Source organism: Microplitis mediator, chromosome 2 (genome assembly GCF_029852145.1).
Source record: "Microplitis mediator isolate UGA2020A chromosome 2, iyMicMedi2.1, whole genome shotgun sequence".
NCBI classification, from domain to species: domain Eukaryota; kingdom Metazoa; phylum Arthropoda; class Insecta; order Hymenoptera; family Braconidae; genus Microplitis; species Microplitis mediator.
The window spans coordinates 2,785,606-2,811,984 of record NC_079970.1 but is presented as its reverse complement, the minus strand read 5'-3'; the positions used below and the strand labels follow the sequence as shown (position 1 = coordinate 2,811,984).

General features: G+C 33.0%; 3 protein-coding genes across 7 annotated transcripts; 2 read left to right on the top strand and 1 right to left on the bottom strand.

Moving 5' to 3' along the window:
- The first annotated feature begins 10 nt into the window (after window positions 1-10).
- LOC130663490 (protein kinase 4-like) lies at window positions 11-15,296 on the top strand. Its single transcript, XM_057462741.1, has 4 exons — window positions 11-932; window positions 8,846-9,158; window positions 9,548-10,477; window positions 11,023-15,296. The coding sequence occupies exons 2-4, from the start codon at window positions 8,854-8,856 to the stop codon at window positions 11,696-11,698; spliced, it is 1,911 nt and encodes a 636-aa protein (XP_057318724.1). The 5' UTR covers window positions 11-932; window positions 8,846-8,853; the 3' UTR covers window positions 11,699-15,296.
- A 606-nt stretch (window positions 15,297-15,902) lies between these two features.
- Window positions 15,903-24,301, top strand: LOC130663285 (serine/threonine-protein kinase SIK3-like). Of its 5 annotated transcripts, XM_057462416.1 has the most exons (13): window positions 15,903-16,113; window positions 16,996-17,292; window positions 17,361-17,531; window positions 17,739-17,862; window positions 17,956-18,076; window positions 18,178-18,752; window positions 18,824-18,951; window positions 19,046-19,190; window positions 19,686-19,832; window positions 19,987-20,208; window positions 20,275-20,471; window positions 20,545-21,066; window positions 21,438-24,301. In XM_057462416.1, the coding sequence occupies exons 1-12, from the start codon at window positions 15,961-15,963 to the stop codon at window positions 21,049-21,051; spliced, it is 2,787 nt and encodes a 928-aa protein (XP_057318399.1). In that variant the 5' UTR covers window positions 15,903-15,960; the 3' UTR covers window positions 21,052-21,066; window positions 21,438-24,301. The 5 variants fall into 5 exon arrangements, with proteins under 5 accessions (XP_057318399.1, XP_057318400.1, XP_057318398.1 ...); XM_057462417.1 differs by having other exon boundaries at window positions 19,990-20,208; window positions 20,545-24,301; XM_057462415.1 differs by having other exon boundaries at window positions 20,545-24,301.
- Window positions 23,758-26,271, bottom strand: LOC130663289 (6-phosphogluconate dehydrogenase, decarboxylating). The gene is made up of 4 exons (XM_057462427.1): window positions 26,023-26,271; window positions 25,417-25,640; window positions 24,470-25,340; window positions 23,758-24,404 (listed from the first exon to the last, which is right to left on the bottom strand). The coding sequence occupies exons 1-4, from the start codon at window positions 26,031-26,033 to the stop codon at window positions 24,062-24,064; spliced, it is 1,449 nt and encodes a 482-aa protein (XP_057318410.1). The 5' UTR covers window positions 26,034-26,271; the 3' UTR covers window positions 23,758-24,061.
- Between the last annotated feature and the right edge of the window lie 108 nt (window positions 26,272-26,379).

Here is a 26,379-nt window from a genome sequence, read left to right as displayed (position 1 = left end):
TCAGAGTGTTATATCATGAAATATATTTAATGAGTAAGTGTAATATTACCACGATAATTGTACACACATCGTACAATCATAACAATTCATTCTTAACGGAGTATAGTATCCCTACTACTCCGCTTAAATTTATATCCCCGTAGACTTTCCCCACTCTTTTTTTTTTGCTACAACCGTCCCTACCTCGAGCGAAATAATGGACTCGTCCACTAATCTACTGGAATATCTGTCAGATTTAAAAGTAAAAAAACCGGCAAGTTGTGAAAATAATTATTTCTATAAAAAAATAAATATAAATAAAATAATATATAAAATAATTATCTGACAAAATAAAATGTAATTAATAATTAAAATAGTGATTTGTAAATGTTGAATAGGACTCGGCCATTTTATGTGTGGGGAAGGTAGGGGAATAGAGTCTCGACCCCGGCGGAGCCACCGTTTATTTACTTGAGTAAACTGTCTCAGAGTGGTAACAAGCCGGTTTTAAATTAATTTTAAATCAAAAAATATTATTTTAAACGTCAAATTAAATTTTAAAAATCACAAGATGACTTTTCCAGTTACTTAACATTAATTTAACATATTATTTTTCTAAAGTGTAATCATTTAAAAGCATCCTCCGCACCCTATTTCATTGCCCGCCAATACTGAATAGGCGGGAAGACCACGTGACGTTGCTTAACGAATGAACGTCATGAGATTTGAAATCGTGCGTGGTCTTTGTTCACGAGTCGAGACCGTCAACGTTACTTCAGTTCCGTGAAGGGGACCCTGTGTTGGTGATCCGTTTATACATGATCGCTGCTGCCGAAAAAAACCACGTTATTTTCACATTTAATTTATATACATATATATATTTAACAAGTGAAAGTGACGTTTTCATAAATTATAAATACAACGACATTAATTATTAATTGTTATATACTACGGTAGGTTATTAATGTCATATCTATTATAAATTATTATTCATTTGTTTACATTTTTATTAAGTGCACGACTAAAAAAATAAAGGCGGGTGTTTCTGCTTGTGTTCCTTGTAACCGAGTTTTTTGTTAAATTGACTGGCGGTTTTAATCAAGTGATTATTTTTTTTTTATTCTTTTATTTTTATTTTTATTTATTATTATTTGTGCCCGAGGAAACGCCTAGTGTTGCTACCTCGTGAATTATTTATTTAACCGAAAATATATCGGCATGCATGATTCGATTAAGTGATATATTGTAGAACTGGTGAAAAATTAATAGTGAACGTCAAGTTTGCGCGGCAACGAACCTATAAATTCCACACAGTGCTCGTCTCGTATCATGTCTTTGTCTCTCACGACACAACGTGTGGAGATTATGAATAAAAAAATTAAAAAAAAAAAAAAAACCGCGAGTAAAAAATTCAGGCGGGAATATACTCCGATGATTGTCAAGGTCTATGATCTCGTGTAGTCATGACGACCGGTTGACAACCATCTCTGTTCGCGCCTTGACGGCAGGAAACATCTAAAGAATTTTGACTTAATATTTTTTTTATTTCTCCATTTCCTCTGCGGATCGTCGAGTCCCTTGTGTGCCGCGAGATCTCGCGGGGCAGGGCAATTTTTAAGCGGGAAACCGTTGCTTCCTTTCTCTTCATCTCGAATTAAATTTAACCCTGAGATGTTTTTTTTTTATTTATTATTATTATCATTTTTTTTTTTATTTATTATTTCGCTTTAATTTATTTTTTTTACTCAACTTGGTAATATTTTTTTTTCCAGTTCTCTATTAATATTTTTTTAGTTGCCTTATATTTGTTTTAAATTAGTGGCGGTGCTGAATATGTTGAATGATTAATCGATAAGAGAAATATTTAACTGTTTTACTACAAGCACGTGCTTGAGTTTTTTTATCAGCATACTTAAAAGCAAACGGCGGATGTTCTCATCGACTATACTTACTAGGGCTAAGATCAAATGACTCGCTGGAACGTATAAATAAGTCGTTAACTATTAAATATCGATTTTCTTCATACAGTACTTCCGCTGGTTAACAAAGTTGACAGAAGATTATTTAAAACAAGACAAACTTGAGACCCAATAACACGTGATTAAATTTCTTTAATCGACGTCTGAATAACAGCTAGTTAAATACCTCGAGTTATTTAAAGAATTGTTGGAATAAATGTTAAAAAATAATAATGGGATAACAAATTATTTAATTCGTAGAAAAGAGTGTTAAGTATTTCAACCAATTAAATTATAGTAATTGTTTTAAATATTTTTTTTTTAACACTAGAACGGCATAAATGAGAAGGCGGGAAAACTTTTGACCGTGAGAACATTCTGGGAACTTAAAACCTTCCCCTCTTGCTTCTTGGTCCCGGTCCTGTGAGCACAACCAGACCCCTACGCCATATGTACATCGCAGGAAATATCCTTCGGGCCAGATCCCCTTTGACCAAAATAACTTCCCCTCATCCCTCGGCTATCGCTTCATACATTTATACATTCATATATATTTTTTTTCCTTTTACTTTTTTTTATTACTTTATATATTTCCTGGAACTTCCGCATTTGTATAACACATTTCTCTGCTCGAATTTTTTTCGTCCTTGGTAATTTTATTAAATATTTATTCTCAATGAATTATATTTTTTTTACTGACTATAAAATCTGTATAATATTTAAAGTATAAATATTTAAAATGTTACTTTCACCATTTGAATTTATACATTTTCTAACGGCGCGCCAAATCTTGCCGAGGTCACAACAAAAAACCGCCGAGAGAGTCATTAGTTAATTCACAAGGACAATGTGGATATTAGAATGTCTTTGAATTTATTTAAAAAAAAAAAAAAAAATCAGGCTTACTCTCAGCAAAACTCGCAATAAAATTTCTAATTTAAATAAATTGACTAATAAAATTAGAGCGGGAAAAAAATATTTACGGATGATACGATAATCAAAAATTGATTACTAAGTGAAACCGTTAGTTTTAAAGAAGTTGATGATTACGTAACGTAGGGACAAATGAAATAAAAAAAACATAAAATTCCCCTCTATATATATATTAACACAGCGAACTCTCGACGATCTATTCCTCGTCTTCCTTTCTCGTGTCCCCACGCATTGCTAAACTTTCGATCGCTTTTATTTGCTATCTTGATAAATTTAATTAACAACAAATTTATTTAAAGCCTTCTCGTTATTTAATTTAAATCCACCTCACAGTTACTCGCAGTTCGTAGTGTAAATAGTTGCCATAAATCGTAATACTGATAGTAATAATAATAATGACAGTAATGAATAATTAATTACTACCTCTAATAATAAAAGTATTTTATTGATTTATAGTTCAAGTGACAGTCGAAATTTTATTTCATAAATAATAAATTAGAAAGACGTTGCTGAAGGAAAAGACAATTACTGGGGCGTCGATTACGTTTGAAAACGTTCATCGAAAAAGTTTTTTCGGTGCTAAGCATCTACTCGTCCCCTAGTATATGTATTTTCTCTCTGCAACCCCTTCAAGGGGTTTCGCGTGTATGTTGATGATGTATATATATATATGTATGTATATATTATTGCAGATAAGTGTGCAGATACTTCCCCTTTATTCCATCCCTGAGAGTGGCCGTGGGAGAATAAGAGACGGGGTGAAGAGACATACAAGGGTGCAGACTGTTTCGCGCAAGCGGCTGCACACAGGGGTAGCAATTTTGCACTCCCCTCTTCTATTCCCGTGTCTCTCCCTTTAGTAACTCGCTCTCTTACTCATTCGAGCCCCCGATGTTTCCTCACAGGGTAGTGGCGATAGTAGTAGGGAATATCAGATCGATACTTCGCGAAACGAGACGACGAGGGGTATGAACTCACCGCCCCGGAAAGAGATCCCGTCGCTTGGTCCAGGAGCTAAATATTTCAATCTCCTTTCGTTTCAATGTAAATTTCCTTCTATGTTATTTTCTTTAGTTTTTTTTATATTTCTCACTTATTTTTGTATTAAATTTTTTCCTAGATGTTTGTATAGATAACTTTAAATATAAATAATATTTATTATTCAAATTTTTTAAACATTTTTCTGTATATTTTATTTAAATTTAAAAATAAATTATTGTTTGAATTTTAAAAAAATATGCCAGCGTAGTTTTATATAAAGGAAGTTAAACTTAATAGCTATTCTAAATGCGAACGCCCGCATGTTTTTGAACAAAAAAATAAAGAAAGAAAAATATTTGACCATGAATATTGTTTGGAGGATGAAATGAAATATTTAGTGAGTAGACCCTTGAGGTAGGTATACTGTATAAAATCTATTCTGCCTACTATATCTTGACTAGTTTCTCTTTCAAAACGTGAACAGAATCCTCAGCCTGGTATTACCTGCTAGGCTGCCTAGGCACAGTACAGGCTGACTCAGTAATTTTAAAATCGAAATATTTGTCTTTAAGCTAAAGAAGATTTTTAAAAATCTGCGAGCCGTAGTATTGTAAATTAGAACTATATAGAGGACCTAAACCTACCTCACTTTACTCCAGGTAGTTTTCGTATTCCACCGTTGAATGACAATCGGAAAAGTTTCTCTGCTGTAATTCATGCTTAAGAAAAAAACTTTTCCCTAAACAACAATAGGTTTTTCTACCTGCTGTTTGGTCCTAAATACACCTCGCGTTGTAAAATTTACGCTTTTCATGGAAAAAAAAAAAAAAAAAAAGTGGTTGAACTAGTACCCGAAAGTAATGCCCTTTGTTTCGTAGTAGATCTTAGAGCTAAATAAATGATAAAGAGAAAGATAAAAATAACTCAAGGGAAAAAAGTTGTAAAATAACAGAGTAGAAAAAGGAGTGGAATGATCTTGGAAGGAATATTAAAAAGCGGAAAGAGTCTTCGCGTGCCGGCTCATAAAACTACCGAGTGATAGGTGAGACCACCTCTGTTTAGTCCGCGCTGCCCTGCCATCACTTCCGTTTCTCAAAACTCCATATAGTCTATAAAAGTCTTATGCTTTACTGAGTTTTCTCAAACTCAATTAACCATACTTGACTTTAAACAAAAAATATCAAGTATGCTTTGCTGTATAGTAAAAAAAAGACATAATAAAACAAGATCTAAATTTAGCAGATGAGTTCACTCTTAATTTTTAGTCCGTCATTTGAGTCATGTCACTTGACTCTTAAAGTGACGGCTGGGTCTACTGTGTCCGAGGAACTCGATATCGTTGCCCGTTAGACTGGAAAATTTTTCCTTCCGTCGCACCTGTCCACGACGGGTCGTTTTTTACTTTATATATATATATATAAAGTATGAGTTCCTTCGTTTACCTGGCTAATGGCAGCTACGAACAAAGGAACGTTCAATTTTGTACCACCTTTAGCCACCGCTTTTCCCCTCGTCCACCAAGAAGGCCCGGTGTTCTCCCAGGTATTTGCAAATGTCCCGCTCTTTTTTTCCTTCGTGGCCCCCTCCCCCCTTCGGCCTTTCTTTCAGTCACGAAACCCAAAATTGCGCGGCAATCGGATCATCATGAGACCTCGATTGTATTATTTAGCACGAACGATTGAAGGTTGCATGGTGAAACATGAAGCTTTTATATTATCACAGGAAGCCTTTTGCTCGGACTGAAGTAATAATAAAATTATATATTAATATTTACGATGATCGAAATGAGTATATTTCTATATATATATTTATAAGTATATTGGAGTTGTAGGGATCTCGAAAATTGAATCTTTGATGGAATTTGGCACATTGGTGTTACGAGGATCGATAAAAATACGGCAAGAGAGACCCACTTCGCGGTTCAGTTTACATCGTAAGGCCCACGGAACCAAATGAAAACCGGTTCTCTGCTCTCGGTGATCACAAAGAAAACCGTCGGGCGGTTTCTGCTGTGATCCCTCTCGCCACGAACCAGCGAGCGAGCTAACCAACCAACGAGTGGAATAAAGAGAGCTAATGAAAGATAAGATGGACAGAAGAAAGACCCAGAGAGAGACACTGGTACATGAAGAAGGAAAGAAAGCGACTGGTCGGCTGCTGCTCTGCTGAGTATTTACAAAAACCCTCCTCGTATCGTGGTCTCCTCCATCAATGGCACTCTGCTCGTCTCGGACTACTCTACACACTTGAATATTATATGTGCTTTTTTTTCCATGTCAAGTATGTCGCATCGCGAACTTTATATGTATGTGCTTTATGCTCTGGTGCTGTCCAGCTCTTCATCGCCATCACATTGTCAATGCGGCGAGCTTTGAGGATTTAGTTTGAGGCTTTCCAAGTTCTTCAAGGACGGACCCATAGACCCGGGTTTCTTGGAAGCCCTGAACTAGATGAAAAAAAAGGCCCGAGATCCCGGAAACGAAAGAAATTCTTTTAAATTTATTCTATGGTCTGACCCCCTATTTTTTTTTATTATATATATACATATATATTTTTTAATAACTGAGCCATTCTCAATTCGAAATAATAGTCTTTAATTATTACGGCTGCACAAGGGATAACAAAATAAAAAAAATATATAAAGGAAGACAGAAACTCGAAACGAGTGTATAGCAGCAACAAGGGGAAACGTAATGTTACTTCGTTGATGATCTCGTGTGCGATATATACTTACTCTGTTTCAGTTTATTTAAAATTGAATTCCCTTCTTCCCATCAGGAGTTATTTTTTTCAAGGTCATTCGCTGTTCGTCATGCCCCTGGAACTTTCAGCCGGAGACAGTCAACCTCGTCGATGTCTCTCGTGCAGCTACCGTGACCCTACCTATCACATCATCCTACAGTACATAAGAATATCCATATATTTTTTAAATCGGTAAGCGAAGGTGCACCTTACCGTGAAACAAGTTCGATCTTACGTTTAGATTAATATATGCCATGGGATTCATGGAAACGCGCTGGTAACACGTGTTTCAACGACCGATTAAATTTATCATCGTCATATATTATTATCATATCAATATTGTAATAATAATAATAGTAATAATAGTAACCGCGGCGTGCTGCTGAAACATAAAAAACTTAATTTGAATAACTTGGGATGGGTTTGACTTGATGATTTTCGAGACCTGGATATAGATTGGGACCTCTGTGGTCTTTTAACCCGCCCAAGATAGAGCACTCGGTAGTATTTGGGAAAGTTTGAACGGTAACCTTGACGTTCTGTCATATGTGGGACCCTCGTTGAAACGTTTGATTTTTATTTTCGTCCATTCGGTCGATTAAAGTCTCGCCGTCTCGTAAAACCGCGTGTTTTGTTGCGCCGTATGCACTCTACGCTGAATCTACATGGATAAAGAAATAGCTTTGAACGAGAGTGCTGGTACTCGAGTAGTGAGCGAGTAAAGAACAAGAGGGAGATGGAAAAAAATTTTGCCGCGCCGCAGACTGAGACCCCTTTTATTCATCAACTCTGGCAAGACATATATATTTATATTCTTATGTACATATACATACATGTATAAGACATAATTTTTACCACTGATGAAATAAAACCACCACTTCTACCATCGCTAGTCACTTGAATTCCAACAATTTATTATATCCCATCCGTTGATGGAACATATATGTTTGACGTTAAGCCGTACTGATAGATACGAAGAGGGGAAGAAAAACATTTTCCTCTACTTGTATATCTATATGTACTGTATGATATCTGACTCCAAAAATACCCCTCATATGTTTAATTTCAAGGTCTCGTATTTCTTTGTCACGGACTCTGTCAATTGTCGGGATTGGATCGATTGATTGACCGCGTCAGCGGCGAATTATCGGGGGAACATAACAAGAGAGCAAGTTCAGTAGAGGATGGAGTTTAAAAGAATGGCAAGAAGAACGTGCGGGGTCAGTTCTTCAGCTGATAATTTAGTATGCGTAGTAGATACTCATTGAATCCAGTCAAGTCGTTTATTTAGCATATAGTATCGTCCCAACGTTCACGTTATGTCGTGAACACGTTGCGCTGTGTTGTGTTATGTTGTTGTGCCAGTCGAGAAGTCCAATGGAAGGAGTGGAATCGAAAAAAAATAAAATAAATATATATATATAGACGTATGTATGTATAAAAGTAAAAAGATATATATTGAGAAAGAAGTAAAGAGAAGGAGGAGAGTATATACAGAGAGTTGAGAGACTTGTCGAGTGACTCGGCGAGTGGAGTACGCTTACTACACACAGGGGGAAACTACTACGTCGCACACACATTCTATAGTAAATCGCCTATAGTACTATGAGTCAGTCACACCCACGAGCCGAGCTCTGGGGCTCTCCTCCGTGGGTTCAAGACCCTCTATGTACTTCTCTAGCACAATGTAAAGCTGTGTGCTGCCAGCGAGTATACATAGCAGCAGAAACGCGAGGTCACGCGTACTTAAACTTCTTCTTCTTCTACTTCTACTTCTACTTCTACTTCAACTATCACTGGATGAGAATCTATTGCCCTTGTGTCTAAGGAAGCAGCGTTGCTAGATTTTCAGAGTGTGCTGCTGAACATGGATAGACACAACATCACACAGGTCGAATTAATCCAATGCCGGTCTATATATATATATACATAAACAGCAACAACAAGGAATAAGTGCAAAACGTTTTATCGTCAGTTCACTGACATCGAGAGCGTTATCCCAATGGATAAACTATATCCCAGACCTAGCTTGCCCTATACTACTACCATCCCCAAGATATTCTTAGGTCACTACATAAGCACCGAGACTTTATAGTCTTGTCTCTTCAGGGTCTTGGTTATTATACCGACTTTATAATGCTACAGAAATACCCGACTATTTAAATGTTTATTTTATTATTACTTTTTTTTTTGCTGCACTTTTATTTATAATTGCGACAATGATTATGATGATTGTTCTTTTATCGTTACAGACGAGTGAATGTTGGATACTGAGAGCAGACACAGCGCTGTGCTGGATCAGGGACCAACGGTCAGGGACCCTTGGCTCACAAATACAATGGATTACTATCTTGGCGCGGACAGTCTATCCTTACAGGAGATGCTTGATGTTGACATAAAATGCGAGGTCGACAGTGTTATTGGTGGACACCCTGAACTCGGGTTCAATTTTACCGATCTGTCGCCGCTGGAACTCGACGATGATCCAGTGGGATGTCAAAGTGACTTGAACAGCTGGTTCGGATCGGCCAGTCTGCTCAACGGGAATAGCAACAGTTCTCACAGGTGAGTTACAGCGCATCTGCATGTCGACATGTGGGAAGTCAACAAAAAATGTATATATATTTCAATAAATAATAAAAAGTAAAAATTACAAGAATATTAAAATAAAAACCCGGATTACTGACCCGGTTCGTAAAACCACGTGGCCGATCGATCGTCTCCTGGCGACGTAATTCATGAATTCTCTAAACTCTGGCGGGTCACTGAACTAACGTTCCTGGCGGGTTTCTTAACGACTTCCGCTTTGATAAACAAAAGTTACTATTCAACATAAATATTTTATTTTAATTTCTTGTAGTCATAATACCGTATAATTATTTTACTTTGTTGTATTTTGTTTTTTGGTTGTTCTGTATTCCATCGTTTAATTTATTGTTTTATTTTTGTTATAGTAATTTCAACCTTGACCTCAACGGTGGAGATGTTGCATCGATAATGGTGAACCCGAACTCTGTGATGCCGCACATGGTTTCACGAACTCCAACTCCACACAATAATAGTAGTAATAGTAATAACAACAACAACAGTACTAGTAATAATAACAACAGTAATAGTAATAATAACAATAATAATAATAATAACAATAACATCAACAATAATAATAACATCATAAATAATGGAGTCGTGCAAGCAAGGCGACATTTCTCATTTCCCATCAAGAATGAGATAAAAGAAGAAAAGGTCGAAGTTGATGATGATGTCGAGACTGGCAATGAAACGGATAATGAGCATTACGAGAATGACATCACCGAAACAGAGGACGAGGAAGACGAGGATGATGACGAAGAGGAAGAAGAATCTGAAGAAGAACAGGAGGATGCGACTATGATGATGAACGCCGCAAGGGCAATTAAATTGAAACAACAACAACAGCAACAATTACAACAGCAGCAGCAGCAGCATCAGTCCCAGCATAATCATCACCACCAGCAGCAGCAGCAGCAGCAACCGATCCACGTTAAAACAGTATCAACCATCAAAACATTACCCCCCCAGGCAATCAATAAAATAACAAATGGCCAGAAAGTTGATTCGTTGGCTCAAATTAGACTTGGAAATTTGAAACTCGTACGGCACAGTCCCAATGGCCAGACACAACATCATGTAAGAAAAATATACAATAACAACGTCCATATTACAGCACCGAGCACAACTGGAAACTCAGCCTTGAAAAGGGACAAAGATTTTACTCTGAATATTGCCGAGTACGATGAGAAACCTTATCCAAAACCAGCCTACTCCTACTCTTGTCTTATCGCAATGGCATTGAAGAACAGCCAGACGGGCTCGCTGCCAGTATCTGAAATATATAATTTCATGTGGTAAGCATTTTTTATTCAAAATGTTTACTTATAGCTTTATTTTATTTTATTTTTCATGTCTATATTTATCTAACGCTTATCATTACAATATTTAATCGGGAAAAGCCACTTAGTGCCTTTGAGTTATAAAAGTTTTAGATAAATTTAGGAAGTAAAAGGGTAGGGCACGTTAAAAAAACGCGGTCGCTTCACTCAGGGGCACAAGGGAGCCAGTTCTGGGGGAAAAGTATTGTCCTTTCTTTATTCTCTGCTCGGGATCGAGTGTATAGCAGTATAGAGCTGCCTGCCTGCCATTTTGTAAAGGGGGCCCTAAGCGGCACCAGGTGCGCACTGTCGGGGTACAGTCCCCCGAGAAATGTTGAGCATGTTTCTTTGTTTACAAATCCTCTGTACGATATTCTCGTCCAAATATTAAATATAATAAAAATTTACTTGCTACATTATTTAATTAAATAAATCGCATTATCTTTTCTCTGTTTAATCTAATTATTGTATTATTATTAATATTTTATTCAAGTAAATACATATTTTTAAATCTATTTTAGTGAACATTTTCCGTACTTCAAAACTGCGCCAAATGGTTGGAAAAATTCAGTAAGGCACAATTTATCATTGAATAAATGTTTTGAAAAAATAGAAAAACCAGCGGGAAATGGTAACCAGCGTAAAGGCTGCTTATGGGCGATAAATCCACAAAAAATAGCAAAAATGGACGAGGAAGTACAAAAATGGTCACGAAAAGATCCACTGGCGATAAAAAAGGCCATGATATATCCCGATCACTTAGAACTTCTCGAACGAGGCGAAATGAAATACGCAGGAAGTGGAGGTGACGATTTGTCGGAAGAAACAGAGAGTTCGGGTGATGAAACTGCTGAAGATAATGCAACTTATGATGAACCATCACTTGGACATATCGCCGCAAATTCCGTCACTGATAGTTATGATGAAAGCAGTCAAGATTGTGACATTGACATCACTGAACATTTGTACGATGAAATCGACATTGAGGACAACAAAGAAGCTCTTCATATGCAGTTTAATATTACCAAGGAAGAACCATATGAGTATGAATTGAGTCCCAGTGCCAAGAGACAAAAGACATTGACTGGAACCATTCAAGGAAATTACGTGTATCAATCTGTAGCGACGTCCCGTAGGAAAACGCCTTTACTCGTCAGAACAGGAGCTGCAAACGGCGCGTTTCTTAAGATTGAATAGATCTCTTAGATTTAAATACTTTTTTTTATTATAAATACATTTTTTTTTTAATTTTTTTTTATTTTGATCCCACTCCCTTGATCTTCTATCAAAATCTTAAAAAAGTCAGATTTGAAGTCATAGTGCAAAGAAAATTTTATTCAGGCACTTGGTATTGTTTAATATTTTTCTACAAAGGCTGTGTGTATTTTTGATACACAGGAAAAAAAATAATAATAACGATAAGAATAATTATAATGATAATAGTTTAAGAAACATTTTCTACGATATTAAATAAGTGTAAATATAATTTTACAGATTTTTTACATGAACAAAAATTTGTTTAAAATTAAGATAATTCTCAGACAATACCCCCCCACTTTTTAAAAATATTTAATGACTGAATTGTCATTATCGTATTAAAATAAAATCAATTAATTGAAATAAAGTTAAAGTATTAATTACAAAAAAATTACTTACAGTTGATATCAATTAGAAGTTAAAGGCAATTTTATAATTCGAATTTTCAAATTTTGCGGGCTAAAATTTACTTGTCAAATTTCGCATTTAACTTCTAATTGATAGCAACTGCAAGTAATTTTTTTAAAAATCTATATTCCGGCGAAATTGTAACTTTTCTTTTTTCAATTAATGCTTTTACTATTTTTTTAATTAATTAATAAAATTTTAATACGGCTGACAGTTGAAAGTAATTAAATATTTTTAAAAAGTGGGGGCACTTTCCGAGAATGCTCTTTATTGCATAAAGAAGGAAAAGAAAAATGATAGAATAAAAAAAATTGTTTATAATTATTCGGTTAATAATTATGTAAAAATGAAAATGAACAATTTTTTAACAAAGATATTGTAAAACGAGTGCGTTCATTGACAGTTTGAGACCGGGAGAGTAAAGCAAGTTTAGATGTCAACGAATGTGTCCTTCAGTTTAATAACCGTAATCTATTGATTTAGCCGAGTCAATTTGACCGAGAAAGAGGGCAATGAACTAAAAGAGAACAAGACTAATATGTTCGCACACAAAATGTTCTTCCACGTACATATATTTGTATATATATTTGCCTATGTATACATATGTCCACAACATTTCACTGTAAATCAATTCATCTGTTTCAATGTCGTGTGTGTATTTTTGATCATAACTGCCAATTTAAATATATTATTATTTAAATTATTATTTTATATATTACATAATTTTTTAAAACTCAATTCAAATACGCCGCTACTGCTTACATGTTGCTAATTGATAATAATCAACAATTATTACGCCCGTAACAATAACAATAATAATAATATTAATTCGATTGGGAGATTTTTTATACGCTACTTAAAACTTAAGCTCAATAGATGGTCACTTAACTGACCAGACTGATGTAACATAACTTTTTTTTACACAAACAGAAAAAACAACTGAACTAAATCATAGGATTAACAATATTCCATATTCTCGTATACCTAAAGTATAATAATAATAATAAATAGTACACAGAAAAAAAGGATTTCTTGGCGCAATAAAAACTTTTCATTATGAATTGAAACCAGAAATTTTCTTGGGACTAGAAATAATTTATTTGCGCAATAAAATTTTTCTAGTCCCGACAAATTTTCAATTCATAATGAAAAAAATTTATTAGAACGAGTAAAAATTTTTTGCGACTAGAAATTCTTTTTTTATGGGTAGGACTCGCAGATAAACAAGTACAAAGGGTCAAAGATTGTCGATGATGATTCTAAATTGTATAAAGTTATTAATTTAACGAAAGAGAAAAATGAGAACAAACAACATTTTTTTTACTTTGTTTAATTTTATAAAAAAAAAAGAAAAAAAATTATTATCTTTAAAGTATTTAACTTTAATTAGTAGTAAAAAATTTAATTGGTCAAATTAAGAGTGCTCAGGCCAGTGAAACAAAACAATCGAATAATAAAAGTCTAATAAAATAAGTTAGTTTTTTTATGTACTAAATATTATATGTAGTGATAACAATAAGTTAACTTTTTTCTATTTTTAAGTATGTAATTACTTATATGAATAGTGTATTACCTCTAAATCTAGATTTATAGAGTTACGCGTCCGGAGTATATTAATATTAATTGATAATTATAATTATAATTTTGTTTGTAATACTGAGCCGAGTCTTATGGTAACTGCGGATGTCCTGTCATTTTTTTTAAACTTTGTTTAAATTATTGAGCGGTTGCATTGTGATTCACAGTGAAAAAAAAGTATATATAAAAATATCGCGTTATTAATTCCAAGAGGGCTTACATTTTTCTACGTCTTTTTAGCTTTCGGCAGCTCCTAAAGTCAAAAGGGCGTATGATTTTTTTTTTCATTGTCAATCTTTGGCTTATATTCGAGCTAAAAATAAGTTCTCAAAACGAGTAGTTGTAGTAAAAAAAAAAAATCACACATCCTTTTGGTTCTAAGGAGATCCCTAAAGCCAAAAGAGCGTAGAAAAATATGTCTTTTTGGAACTAGTAACGCGATATATCGACAGATTTAATTTCGAGTGCATTTATAATTATTATCATTTTGTTGGGGATGAAACAGTACCCGAAAGCTCTTGTTCAATAAGAACTAAAGGTGTTTATTGTGAGGAATAACTAGAGCACCGTAACGTATTATTAATAGTAAGATAATTTTGTACATTAAATGTATATAATTTATGGACAAAAACAACCAACGTGTAGCGTACTTGTAATTGGATCATAAGCTGTCAATATAAATTGATGGTAAGAATATTAAATCAGTTGTAATTAATTGATTCCATTGTAAGCTAAAAATTGATCTATTAATTAAAAATTAACAATAATTATTTTACATGAGTAAATATTAAAATATTATATATTAAATTTTTAAATCTTTTTTATATAATTCAAAATCAAATGAATATATTGTATAAATATATTTGCGGTGGTAATTATTCATTTTGTTAATATACTAAGTCTGTATGAAAGCAATAAGTAAGGGACCAATTGTATGGATTCTTTATAATCTTAATTATTATTGCTGATTTGAATTTTTTTTAACAAAGTAATTATCATTAATTTCATCTTACATGTACACCGATAAAATGTATGTCGTAAATAATTAATGATCTGTATAGATAGTTTTTTTTTTTGTAAATATATCAGTAATTTTTATTTTTTCTTTTTTCACTTTTGTACTAAATAGAGTAGATGTTTATGTAATTATAATTTAAATGATAGAAAGAAAAAAAACGAATTGTAATAACGTCAGAATTTTATTTAGTCTCATTTAAAATCCATCGATCTCTGAAGTACAGAAACAAGACTTGTATAAAATAGTTAAAAAAAGAAAATACGAATTTTTTAATTTATCGCATTAATTAAATCTTGCCAGTGGATAATTATTTTCAATTACATAAATTAATCACATAAATAAACAGTTACAATTAAATGTTTATTAAAATTAAGTTAAATAAGGCATTAATTATAATAAAATAAATAATGTAGAGTAGTTTTTGTACCTGTTTGTAACAATTTTTAAGTAACAATCGTAGTCGGTTAATGAGTACATAAACAAATTTAAATTGTATATGTGCAATTTTTTTCAATAATAAAAAGTAAACATCAATTGTTGTTTGATTAATAATTTAAATTCATATATAAAATATGAGTGTGAATGTAGCAGATGTCAGATAAATTTTAAATTATTAATAAACAGAGTAAATAATTAATAAAATAGAATTTTAAAAAAATGCGCATTTAAAAAATTTCAAATTAATGTGTATTTTATGAGTGTGAATGTAGCAGATGTCAGACAAATTTCACATTATTAACAAGTAGAGTAAATAATTATTCAAATAAAATTTTTAAAAATGCGCATTTAAAAAATTTTCAAATTAATAAGTGCATTTTTTATAAATATTTTTTTTTAAATTATTAACTCTATTCATTTATAATTTTAAATTTGTCTGATGTCTGCTACATTCACACTCATGTGCATTTTTTATAAATATTTTTTTTTAAAATTATTTACTCTATTTATTCATAGCTTTAAATTTGTCTCACTCATAAAATAAAATCACTGTATTCTATAATTTTTTTAAATTACCGCGGGTTTTGAAATTTGAAAAGCGCGCGCGAATTTAAAAATGGCATATACTAAAACTCTGATTGTCCGTCAGGTGGCGGCAGCTGCTGAGCAAAAGAGCGCCTCTGGTGGCAATAATAAAGTACTAGTCAGTAAGTGATTGACAACGGGTCGAGGTAGTGGAGAGGAGTCAAGTGATCAAAAAATGGCATCCGCGACGACGTCGCACAATGAGGTTTCGCAGCAATTTTTCGTTAATAAACTTATACGCGTTGGTTATTATGAATTGGAGAAAACCATTGGCAAGGGTAATTTCGCTGTTGTCAAAATGGCAACACATGTCGTTACTAAATCAAAGGTAAGACACGACCTTATTTTTTCTCGCGGGATCATCGTCCATAATTCACTCACATCTAGAGTACTATCACGAGAGTTTGTCTGTTATAAAAATCCATCAACCTTTCACTCTTTATTCAACTGTCACATTTTATTATTATCATTTTTTTAATTTATTTATCAATCGCCTGATTGTTAAAAAAAATTTTTGACAATTGACTGTCACAATAATCCGAATATTTTTATTCCTGCTCCAAATTCATTTTTTTTCACAGGACTTTTTTTTTTACTATTTACTTTTTTTATATTTTATTTTACAACCGCTAATTACTGCTCATTATTTAATTATTATATTTATTATTTTTTATTATTTTACTCTGTTATTATTATAGTCGTTATTTATTTATATTATTATGATGATGATGGAAATCTCCGTAAATGTTACCGGAAGTACTCAGAGATTTTTACGCGACTGTTTGTCTACGTCACATGATTATTAATATTAGTGGGTAATTAGAAGTAATAATAATAATAATAATAATAATAATAAAATAATATACTTATATATTATTTGTCACCATATTTTTTTATTATTTACTTATCCTACTTTGTTAATAAAATATTTATTTATAAATTAGTTTTGTTAAGTGGGTAAATATTGGCAGGATCACGTTGTTTGGAGTAAAAATTTAAATTACTTCTCATTAATATCTCTTTATCTAATCATTTGAATCTCTGTAAAAAAAAAAAAGTACAATAATTTATATCCATATATATCTTTTTTTTATATTCTAATTCTTGAAAAATAATAATCATGTATGGAATTTTTTAAATGTCATATTGATATTATTTAAAAACTCTGTTTTTAAAATTTAAGTGGTAAAAAAAAATGTAATTGTTACAGGTGGCCATTAAGATAATAGATAAGACGAAGCTCAGTGAGGAAAATCTAGCTAAAATATTTCGAGAAGTCCACATTATGAAAAGGCTGAGACACCCTCATATCATAAGATTGTACCAGGTGATGGAAACGGAGAAAATGATATATTTGGTAACGGAGTACGCACCAGGTGGTGAAATATTTGATCATCTTGTGAGAAACGGCAGAATGTCTGAGCCGGAAGCTAGAAGAATTTTCAAACAAATTGTCCTAGCGGTTCATTATCTTCATACACATGGTGTAGTTCATAGAGATCTTAAGGTTGGTTCTTTTGTTGCCTACTTTTTTATTTTATTCATTCATTTTAATTAATTTTTTTGTCATTCTAGGCTGAGAATCTATTACTTGATGCAGACAATAACATAAAACTTGCTGATTTTGGATTCAGTAATGAGTATACACCGGGTATGCCTCTCAGTACTTGGTGCGGGTCCCCTCCTTATGCGGCGCCTGAAATATTCGAAGGAAAACATTATGATGGACCAAGTTCAGATGTTTGGGTATGTCTAGTAATTATTTATAAAAAATTAGCTATTGATTCATTTATTTATTCATGTTGCTGTTGAATCGTGTTCATGATACATAATAGATAATTGACGAAACGTTAAAGTAATTAATTATTTAATTCTGTCATGAAGCCTCGTCCCAATTCCTAAGATTTACAATTATCTATTATTTATTTATTTATTTATTTATTTATTTTACAGAGTTTAGGAGTAGTTTTATATGTACTGGTTTGTGGAGCATTGCCGTTTGACGGCCCGACAATGAAGTCATTGAGATCTGTCGTGATATCTGGAAAATTTAGAATACCATTCTTCATGTCAGCAGGTGATTTATTTATTTTATTTTTTTATTCACTTATCACATTAGCGCTCAAGTTATATGTTATAAAAATAATGAATAATAATAATTATTTTGTAGAGTGTGAAAAGTTGATAAGGCATATGTTGGTGGTGGAGCCTGAGCGACGATTAAGTATAAGGCAAATTCTCGCGCATCCCTGGATGGGCGGTGATGGGGTCACGGAACCTGAACCTGGAGGGTATTTATTTACTATATATGTAGAGATAGATATTTAATAAAAATAAGTTAATATTTTGTAGGCGTAAGTATTTATATTTATTCAAAATAAATTATTTGTAGGTGTAGTCCAGAGCCTACGCATCCTCTTCCACTTAATCAAGTAGTGATAGAAAATATGTTGAGACTGCCAGGACTCAGCGCGGATACGTTGCTGCAGTCTATCCAAGGAAATGCCTTTGATCATGTGTCTGCAATTTATCATTTGCTGGCAGATCGTCTTGAATCAACGATGTCGAGTTTACCGAGTATACAAAATCTCCCGGGCGATTACATGCCCGATGGCGCTCACCAGTTGGAGAAATTCGGGGAATCCGAGTCGGAAACAGACTCAGAGAGAGCAGGACTTTGTTTGCCGTTGGGTACACAGGTGCCGTATCACGCAACGAGAAGACACACTGTCGGACCCGGTGATACAGCACACCAGCCGCCATCGCCTTATCCTTATCCTTATCAAAGTTACACGCCGGGTTATCCGCCTCTCGGTCTTGTGCCTATGATGCATTGCAATGCCGACGGCCAGGTGCTGCCACAAACGAATTTGCCCTTAAATCTTCCCCTTGTACAGCATCAACCTCCGCAAAATTTCCAAATCAAAGACCAGCATCTGTTGAAACCACCGCCAGTCATGGGAGCCAGTAATTATTTTATTTTATTTAAAAATTTTTATATTGAATACAAATATTATATTTTTTAAAAATAACAATAGGCACTTTTGGAAGAAGAGCGTCAGATGGTGGCGCAAATCTCCACGTATTTTATCAACAACAACACGGAAGTGGTAACGCCGAAGAGGGCGGATGGAGTCATCCAGGCAGCAGAGAGCACTTGCAATCTGTAAAAACCGCAATATTTTATATTTTTTTTAACAATCATCCATTTGCAAACTTATAGTTTCATTGTTAATAACAATAATTATTATTTTTTACAGAGCGGTAGTCCTTCATTGGGACAGTGCTCGCAAACGCTGAGTGTAAGCGGAAGTCCTGACAGCAATGGCGGCAGTACTGGAAGCTCGTCAGGTGGCAGCGATCGTCGAAGACGAAGTGGACTGACGGCAGTAATGCAACGGCCAGGTACACAATTTAATACAAATCATTAAACATCTGCACCAATGTGATTGTGTTAGCAAATATTTATATATACACATATATATAAACGTCCCTGATGTTAATAATTAAAATGTAGCTACATCTACGTAAAACCGTCAATGTTATTTATTAATCGGATTATCGGATGCCAGTTAGTTTATATCTGGCGGAATTTTTAGTGGCAACTCGTTTAGCACCTACTCACTTGTGTACATTTATTATTATTTTTATTATCATTACACTCCACCTGTCAATAACGACCAGTGTTTTTTACAATCATATATTATGACCCGTATTAGCAGCGGAGTCATCATTGTCATCGTAGCATTGGTCATCATCATCATTATTTGTCTCATGCCTCATTTTTATTTGTTTTTTTTTTTTTTTTTGGTTTTTTTTTAATTTGATTTTGCATGGTTTTATTGTACCGGCTGCACTGCAATGCCTCTTCCCTGTTGGTTGGTTTACAAATGCATGTAGTTATAAACCCGGAACTGGTCATGGAGGTGGAAGCTAGGATGAATAGGGCATACGTACCATCAAGATTGCTGCCTTCGCACTTAAGGGATTTACCTCCACGTCCCCTGCACCTGAGGAAAACCTCACTCTATCCTGCTGCAGGAGTTGGTAATTTGAGCACTTTTTGTATTATTTGTCGCTATTATTCTTGAGTACTAGTGCTTGTTATGAATGTTTATGGTCTCAGGATAGATTGGTATGATCACATCAATCACATTGAAAGTCATTAGCCGCTGTTTGTGACTTTTATAAAAATTCACAGCAGGCGGCAGAGATTCATACAAAGAACCAAGCGCACATGTCACCACCGAGAGGTACTCCCCGGTCAGGAGGGCGTCTGAGGGTTCGTGTCCACCAGGACCAGGGATCCAGGCCTTGCAGCAGGAGTACCAGCAGCTCCAGAGACTCGCATCGCCTTCTCACAGTCCCGCAAGCATTCCCGGATCACCCGTTCATGAGCGAGGGGTCGCGGCAATCACTCAGGGTAATTTTTGAGTTTTTTAAAGACGATCGAATCTTATGGGTAATTTTGTTTATTTTATTTCCACAGGACTCAGTGGATTAACAACTGCGACAGTACCAGGTAGTATAGTTCACGGAACACCAACGCAAGCACCAACAGCGCCTTTGGATCTGAGTCCATTGAGACATCACAGATCTCCAGCAACAACACCAGTAAGTTATTCACCAAGCAACAGTCCGGCACTGGATATGATCCAAGAGGAACATCCTGTTGATATATCCAGAGTAAGTATTACTTGTACTGATTTTAAAAATTTAAGTGACGAATAAATAATTAGCAATGACGAATTTGAAACAGGTACCACCTCAAATATCAGTAACAGATGTTTCGGGTGGACAAGTGACCTTAGTCGGCTGTCCGCTCTCTCCCTCACCATCCCTCGACTCTCTCGAAGACAATCTCTCGCACTATAATCTTTTACCGAGTTTCATAATATCCGAGCCTTGTGATCCATCGCGGCCCAGTATCACACGGGGAATCGGTCGGCCTCTAAGTTCACCTATACCTTCTGAAGTTGAAGTCACTCTGTCAAATGAATCAAGTCGACTTAACTCCGAGGCTATTCTCGGCAGAGTTAAACAAATAATTGACGCCCGTGCTCCACCAAAGGGTTTTATATTTTCGCGCGAAGAAGTTGAGGGCAGTGGTCTGAGCCTCGAATATCCCGGCGGAGTACAAATTGAACTCCGGGTTTGTGAATTTGAGGAGCATGAAAAAAAAGGGATAAAAATGAGGAGAATTAGTGGCGATCAGCTACAGTACAGTCAACTTTATGAGCAATTAATTTCCTGTATCACCGTTTGACAAGAGATAATTAAGGTAATTAAAATAAATGTCATCAATATAATTGTCATTATGTACAATTACTTCAATTATTATTATCATAATAATGATAATCATTATTATTATTATTATTACAATTATTATAAATACGTTAGATTATTATAACAACATTCCAGGTGCCTAAAAAACACCTTTACAACTACAGTATTGCATTACATGCATGCTGCATATATATATGTATACATAAATATATGTATATACATGTAGTACGTTAGACATTAAATTGTTTCGCGTCTATCATATTAATATGTGCAACATTAAGCGTATTTATCATTTTTTTCTTTCGTTTTAATTATATATTTTATTACAATTATTATTTTTATTATTATTATTATTATTATTTTTAGCTCTTCTTTTTAATGTCGATCGTACAGAAGACTTAAATAATATAATGATAATTATTATTTAAACAAATATATAACATTTATTGCGTGAATCAAATGACGTGCCATGTTTATATTGAATCGGCTAAATTTTAATTCGAATAATTCCCATGTAAACCAAAGTCACCGAGTTATAATTAGGAAACTAACTAATTAACTAACGAAGTAAAAAAAATTAAAAAACTTTAAATAATGAACCTGAAATAGCAGACATTAAAAATTTTTATTTATTTTCAGTAAACGAAATAAATATTGACAGGCAGAATTTTCAAAAAATTTATCGGGTATATTTTTTAAAAATTTTAGGATGACAATTGACATTGTAATTAAAAACACAAATTTTAAGTCGTCGGCTATTTTCGGCAGCATTAAAAAATAAAGAAACGTTAAATTAAATATGATCTGGAAGTTGACAGACAATAAAAAATTTTTTGATTTTTTTTTCAACGAATCAATTGCAAAAAAATAAAAATTAAAAATATGCACATGTAGGAAATTTAAAAAACTACGCAATTTTTTAAATTATTTTTTTTTTTAATTTATCGTTTTAAAAAAAGACAAAAATTATTAGACGTCGGCTGACCAGTATCACAAATTAAATTTGAATTGTAAAAAAAAAAATTCAATTGAACAATGGACTAAAAGATACTCCCTCGATCAACGTAATATCTATTTAAAATAATTAATTACTTTGATCTTACCGAAGTACGTGTAGTTAAATTAATAATAATAATTAGTGTGTTTTATGTAATTTAATTGTTATTACCAATGTGTAAATAGTTTATTTTAGATGTACATATGTCGTAACTCAAAAGAAATAATACTTTTACTCGAAAAAGTTTACAATACTTATCATTTTTAATTATTATAAATATATTTTAGTTTAATAGATAGACTCATGTTTACTATTTTTATTTTTTATTCACGATTTAAATGTAAAGAAAATTTATTACATTCCAAAATAATTTCTATTAGAAAAAAAAATATATATATATGAATAAATAAATTTTTTATTAAATTACCAAGTGAAGGCATTAGTTGATTGCTTTCGATTTTTTTTTAAATAAACAAATAAATTTTTTTTTATTTATAAATTAATTAATTAACACAATTAATTAGTAATGCAGAAAAATATCAGTAATTGTAATTTTAATACTTAACATTTTTTTTTTAATGTCAAAAAAAAAATGTTCACAATTTCTGCATCAATTTTATCGAGGTAAAATAAAATGATTTTTGAAAAACGATTTTATTTTAAAATCAAATTATGTCAGTCTATTTATTAAATAATTATGCAATAATTAATCCAAAAAATATTTTTATTATAAATAAAAATTATTATAATTATTATTTTAAATGCTTTTACCCTAAATTTTAGGATAATTAAAATTTGACACAAAAAAAAATAAATTAAAAAAAACAAACAAATAAATCAATCAATAAAACGGTGTGTAAAAATATATATCACGATTAGTATTTTTTGATTGTTTCTATACACGCAATTATTATCAGAGTAAAAGAATTAAAAAAATAAAAAATATGTAAATTAATGTCTATATGATGAGAATGAGCCAATGAAATTTTTATTAGCTTTTAATTAGATTTATAAATAAATAAATAAATAAAAAAAAAGATTATTATAAATAATACGTCGTGATTAATTGAAGATGTTATTCTATAGCACACCTCGTGTTACTGACATTTTATTATATTGTTATAATTAACACGAGCGTAATAATTATTTACGCACAAGTAAGTGCATATCGTGTGCGGGCGTTTGCTCCCAATTTAATATAATTATTATTATTATTATTATTATTATTATTACTATTATTATTGATATAATTATCGAATAAAAGTTAATTAATAATTGTACATAATTATAAAAAAAAACCACAAAAGAAAAAAAAACAAAATGGAGTGAATAAAGTTTTTGATTTTTTAAAAATATGTATGTATGTAAGGAGTGTGTACACGCATGTTATACATTATTTTGTATGTTGTGTAAATAGACACACTTATCAGGTATCACACGCAGAGACGAGCTATGTATGTATATTAATAACAAAAACAAAAAAAATTATATGGATAGAGAACAGATAGTATTTTCTGCTGTCAATTTCTTCAACTAAGACTGTGATTTTGAATTCAAGTAATTCTTAGACCTTGTAATTAATACATATTAAATATGAGAAAAAAAAAATAATAATAAATCTAGCAACAAAAAATATATGTTATTATTCATTGATAATTATAAAATATTTTTTAATAAATATATTATCCCTTATCTATATACTAGTTTATTACCAAAAATATTTAATACATTCGGACTTTATTTAGAGTACACTTAGTAATTATTATTTAATAATAATCTTATAAGAGAGTACAGTGATTGTTAACTTTAGTTTTGGTGTTACTGTAATTGACTTAAATATTTCCACAGTTTGGTCTGCATCAGCTCGTCAGCTATTTGATGTGTAAAAAAAATCTGTTTGTCTGCAAGTTCAGATAGCGAAGGCTGACCGGTTAAAGTAACATAAAGTTTTATTGTACTGAAGTGCTTGGAATTAAAATTTTAAGTATTTATTTTATGCGTCGTAAGTGGATGCGGAGACATTGCCACCACGGCCGGTCCAGTTTGTGTGGACGAAAACTCCCTCTTGGCCAATTAATTCGTAAGTGTGGGCCCCAAAGTAGTCCCTCAGAGCCTGGAGCAAATTAGCGGGCAATTTCTTAGCTCTGTATGAGTCATAGAATGCGATGGCATTCGAAAGTGCGGGCATTGGAATCCCAATCATAACAATTGCTGATACTATTTTTCTCAAGCTCACGTGACACTCTTTCATCGCTCGAGCGAAGAAGTCGTCCATCAGCAGACTCGAGAGCTTTGGATTTTTATCAAAGGCTTCTTTAATGTTACCCAGGAACGCACTGAAATTGATTTATTTATTAATATTTAGTGGTAAGATAATAAATAATTAATTAAAATAAATTACCTTCTGATGATGCAACCACCTCTCCACATCAAAGCGATGCCTCCATAATTTAAGTTCCAGTTATTAACTTTGGCAGCTTCTCTCATCAACATGAATCCCTGAGCATATGAAATTATTTTAGCAGCATACAATGCCTGACCTAGATCCTTCAAGAATTCTTTTTTATCTCCTTTATAAACATCCAATAGCCCGCCAAGAACGCTGCTGGCTTCAATTCTTTCACTTTGTAACGCTGAAATAAATCTTCCAAAAACAGACTCAGCAATAAGCGTAACCGGTACTCCATACTCAAGAGCTGCATTTACAGTTAATTTACCCGTTCCTTTTTGACCCGCAGTATCACGAATTCTCTCCAACAAAAATCCTTTCTCATCTTTAAACTTCAAAATATCACGCGTAATTTCAATTAAAAATGAATCCAGTTTTCCTTTATTCCACTGTTCAAACACACCCGCCATTTCTTCAGGATTCATCAGCAATGCGTCTCTCATAATGTGATAAGCCTCGCAAATTAACTGCATGTCACCATACTCAATACCATTGTGGACCATTTTAACAAAATGTCCAGCTCCAGTCTCTCCAACCCAGTCGCAGCAGGGCTCGCCATTTGCTTTAGCACAAATAGCCTGAAAAATAGGTTTGATATGCGGCCATGCCTTTGGATTTCCACCAGGCATCAGTGATGGTCCATATCTGGCACCTTCTTCTCCACCACTGACTCCACTTCCTACGTAATAAAGCCCCCGTTTTTCCAAATCAATCGTCCGTCTCTCAGTGTCCCGGTAATCAGAATTACCACCGTCAATTATTATGTCTCCAGCTGACAATAGAGGTATCAGCTTGTCAATGAACGCATCAACAGCAGACCCGGCTAATAAAAAAAAATTATTTAAATTATTTATCAGTAAAAATAAACGATCTGTCAGATTTTCAAGGACAAGTGTTACCTTTTACCAGCAACATTACACGTCTAGGTTTCTTTAGTTTGCTAACCATTTCCTCTAGGCTAAATGCTCCAATAACTTTAGTTCCCTTGGCTTCATTTTCAAGGAAAGCCTTTACTTTATCTGTCGTACGATTGTAGGCGCATACCACAAACCCATGGTCATTCATATTTAATATCAAATTTTGGCCCATTACCGCCAGTCCAATCAATGCGATATCTGCCGTTCTAAATAACAAAGCAAAATAATTATCAATCATCATCATCATCATCATATTTTATTATGATAATCAAAGTAGCAGACATCAGCAAATTTTTTAATTTTAATTAACAAGTTACTGGTAAGCAAATAAAATTTATAGAACGTGATGTAAAAAATTTTTAAGTTTTTCCTACAAGTAATTTAATTGCTTATTTAAAAAAAATTAATTTTTTTAATGTCTGCTACTTCCAGTATCATTTTTGATCACCATTACGAGGTTAGAGAGCCATTGCACATAAAATAATTAAAAATAAATAATTAAAATAATAAAATCAGAGCCAATGACTCGGCAATTATTTAACAGAATTAAAAATTTAAATAAAAATAAATACTTATTTTACTACTTACGGTTCACTCATGATTAAATACTTTTAACACAGCTTACAGGTGATATTAATCACGATGATAATTAGTGATAAGTATTAAGTATTAATTATTTATAAAGAATAATTGAAGGCAAGTTGTCGAGTGGTCTTGTCGAGCAACAAGTGGGTTTTGACCATTGACGCTGTACAATTCCGGAAATAATAGAGCACCTCAAGTTGTCCTTTACACTCAGCTCAAATCAGCCGACTATGTCTAAACCAATCACGGCGCTTACGTTACCACGTTACCCTAATGTATGATTAAAAAATTATGTGTACATGCCAATGAAATTTTTATCCCTATCCATTCTTATCCTACCGCTTTCGTAAATTACGATAA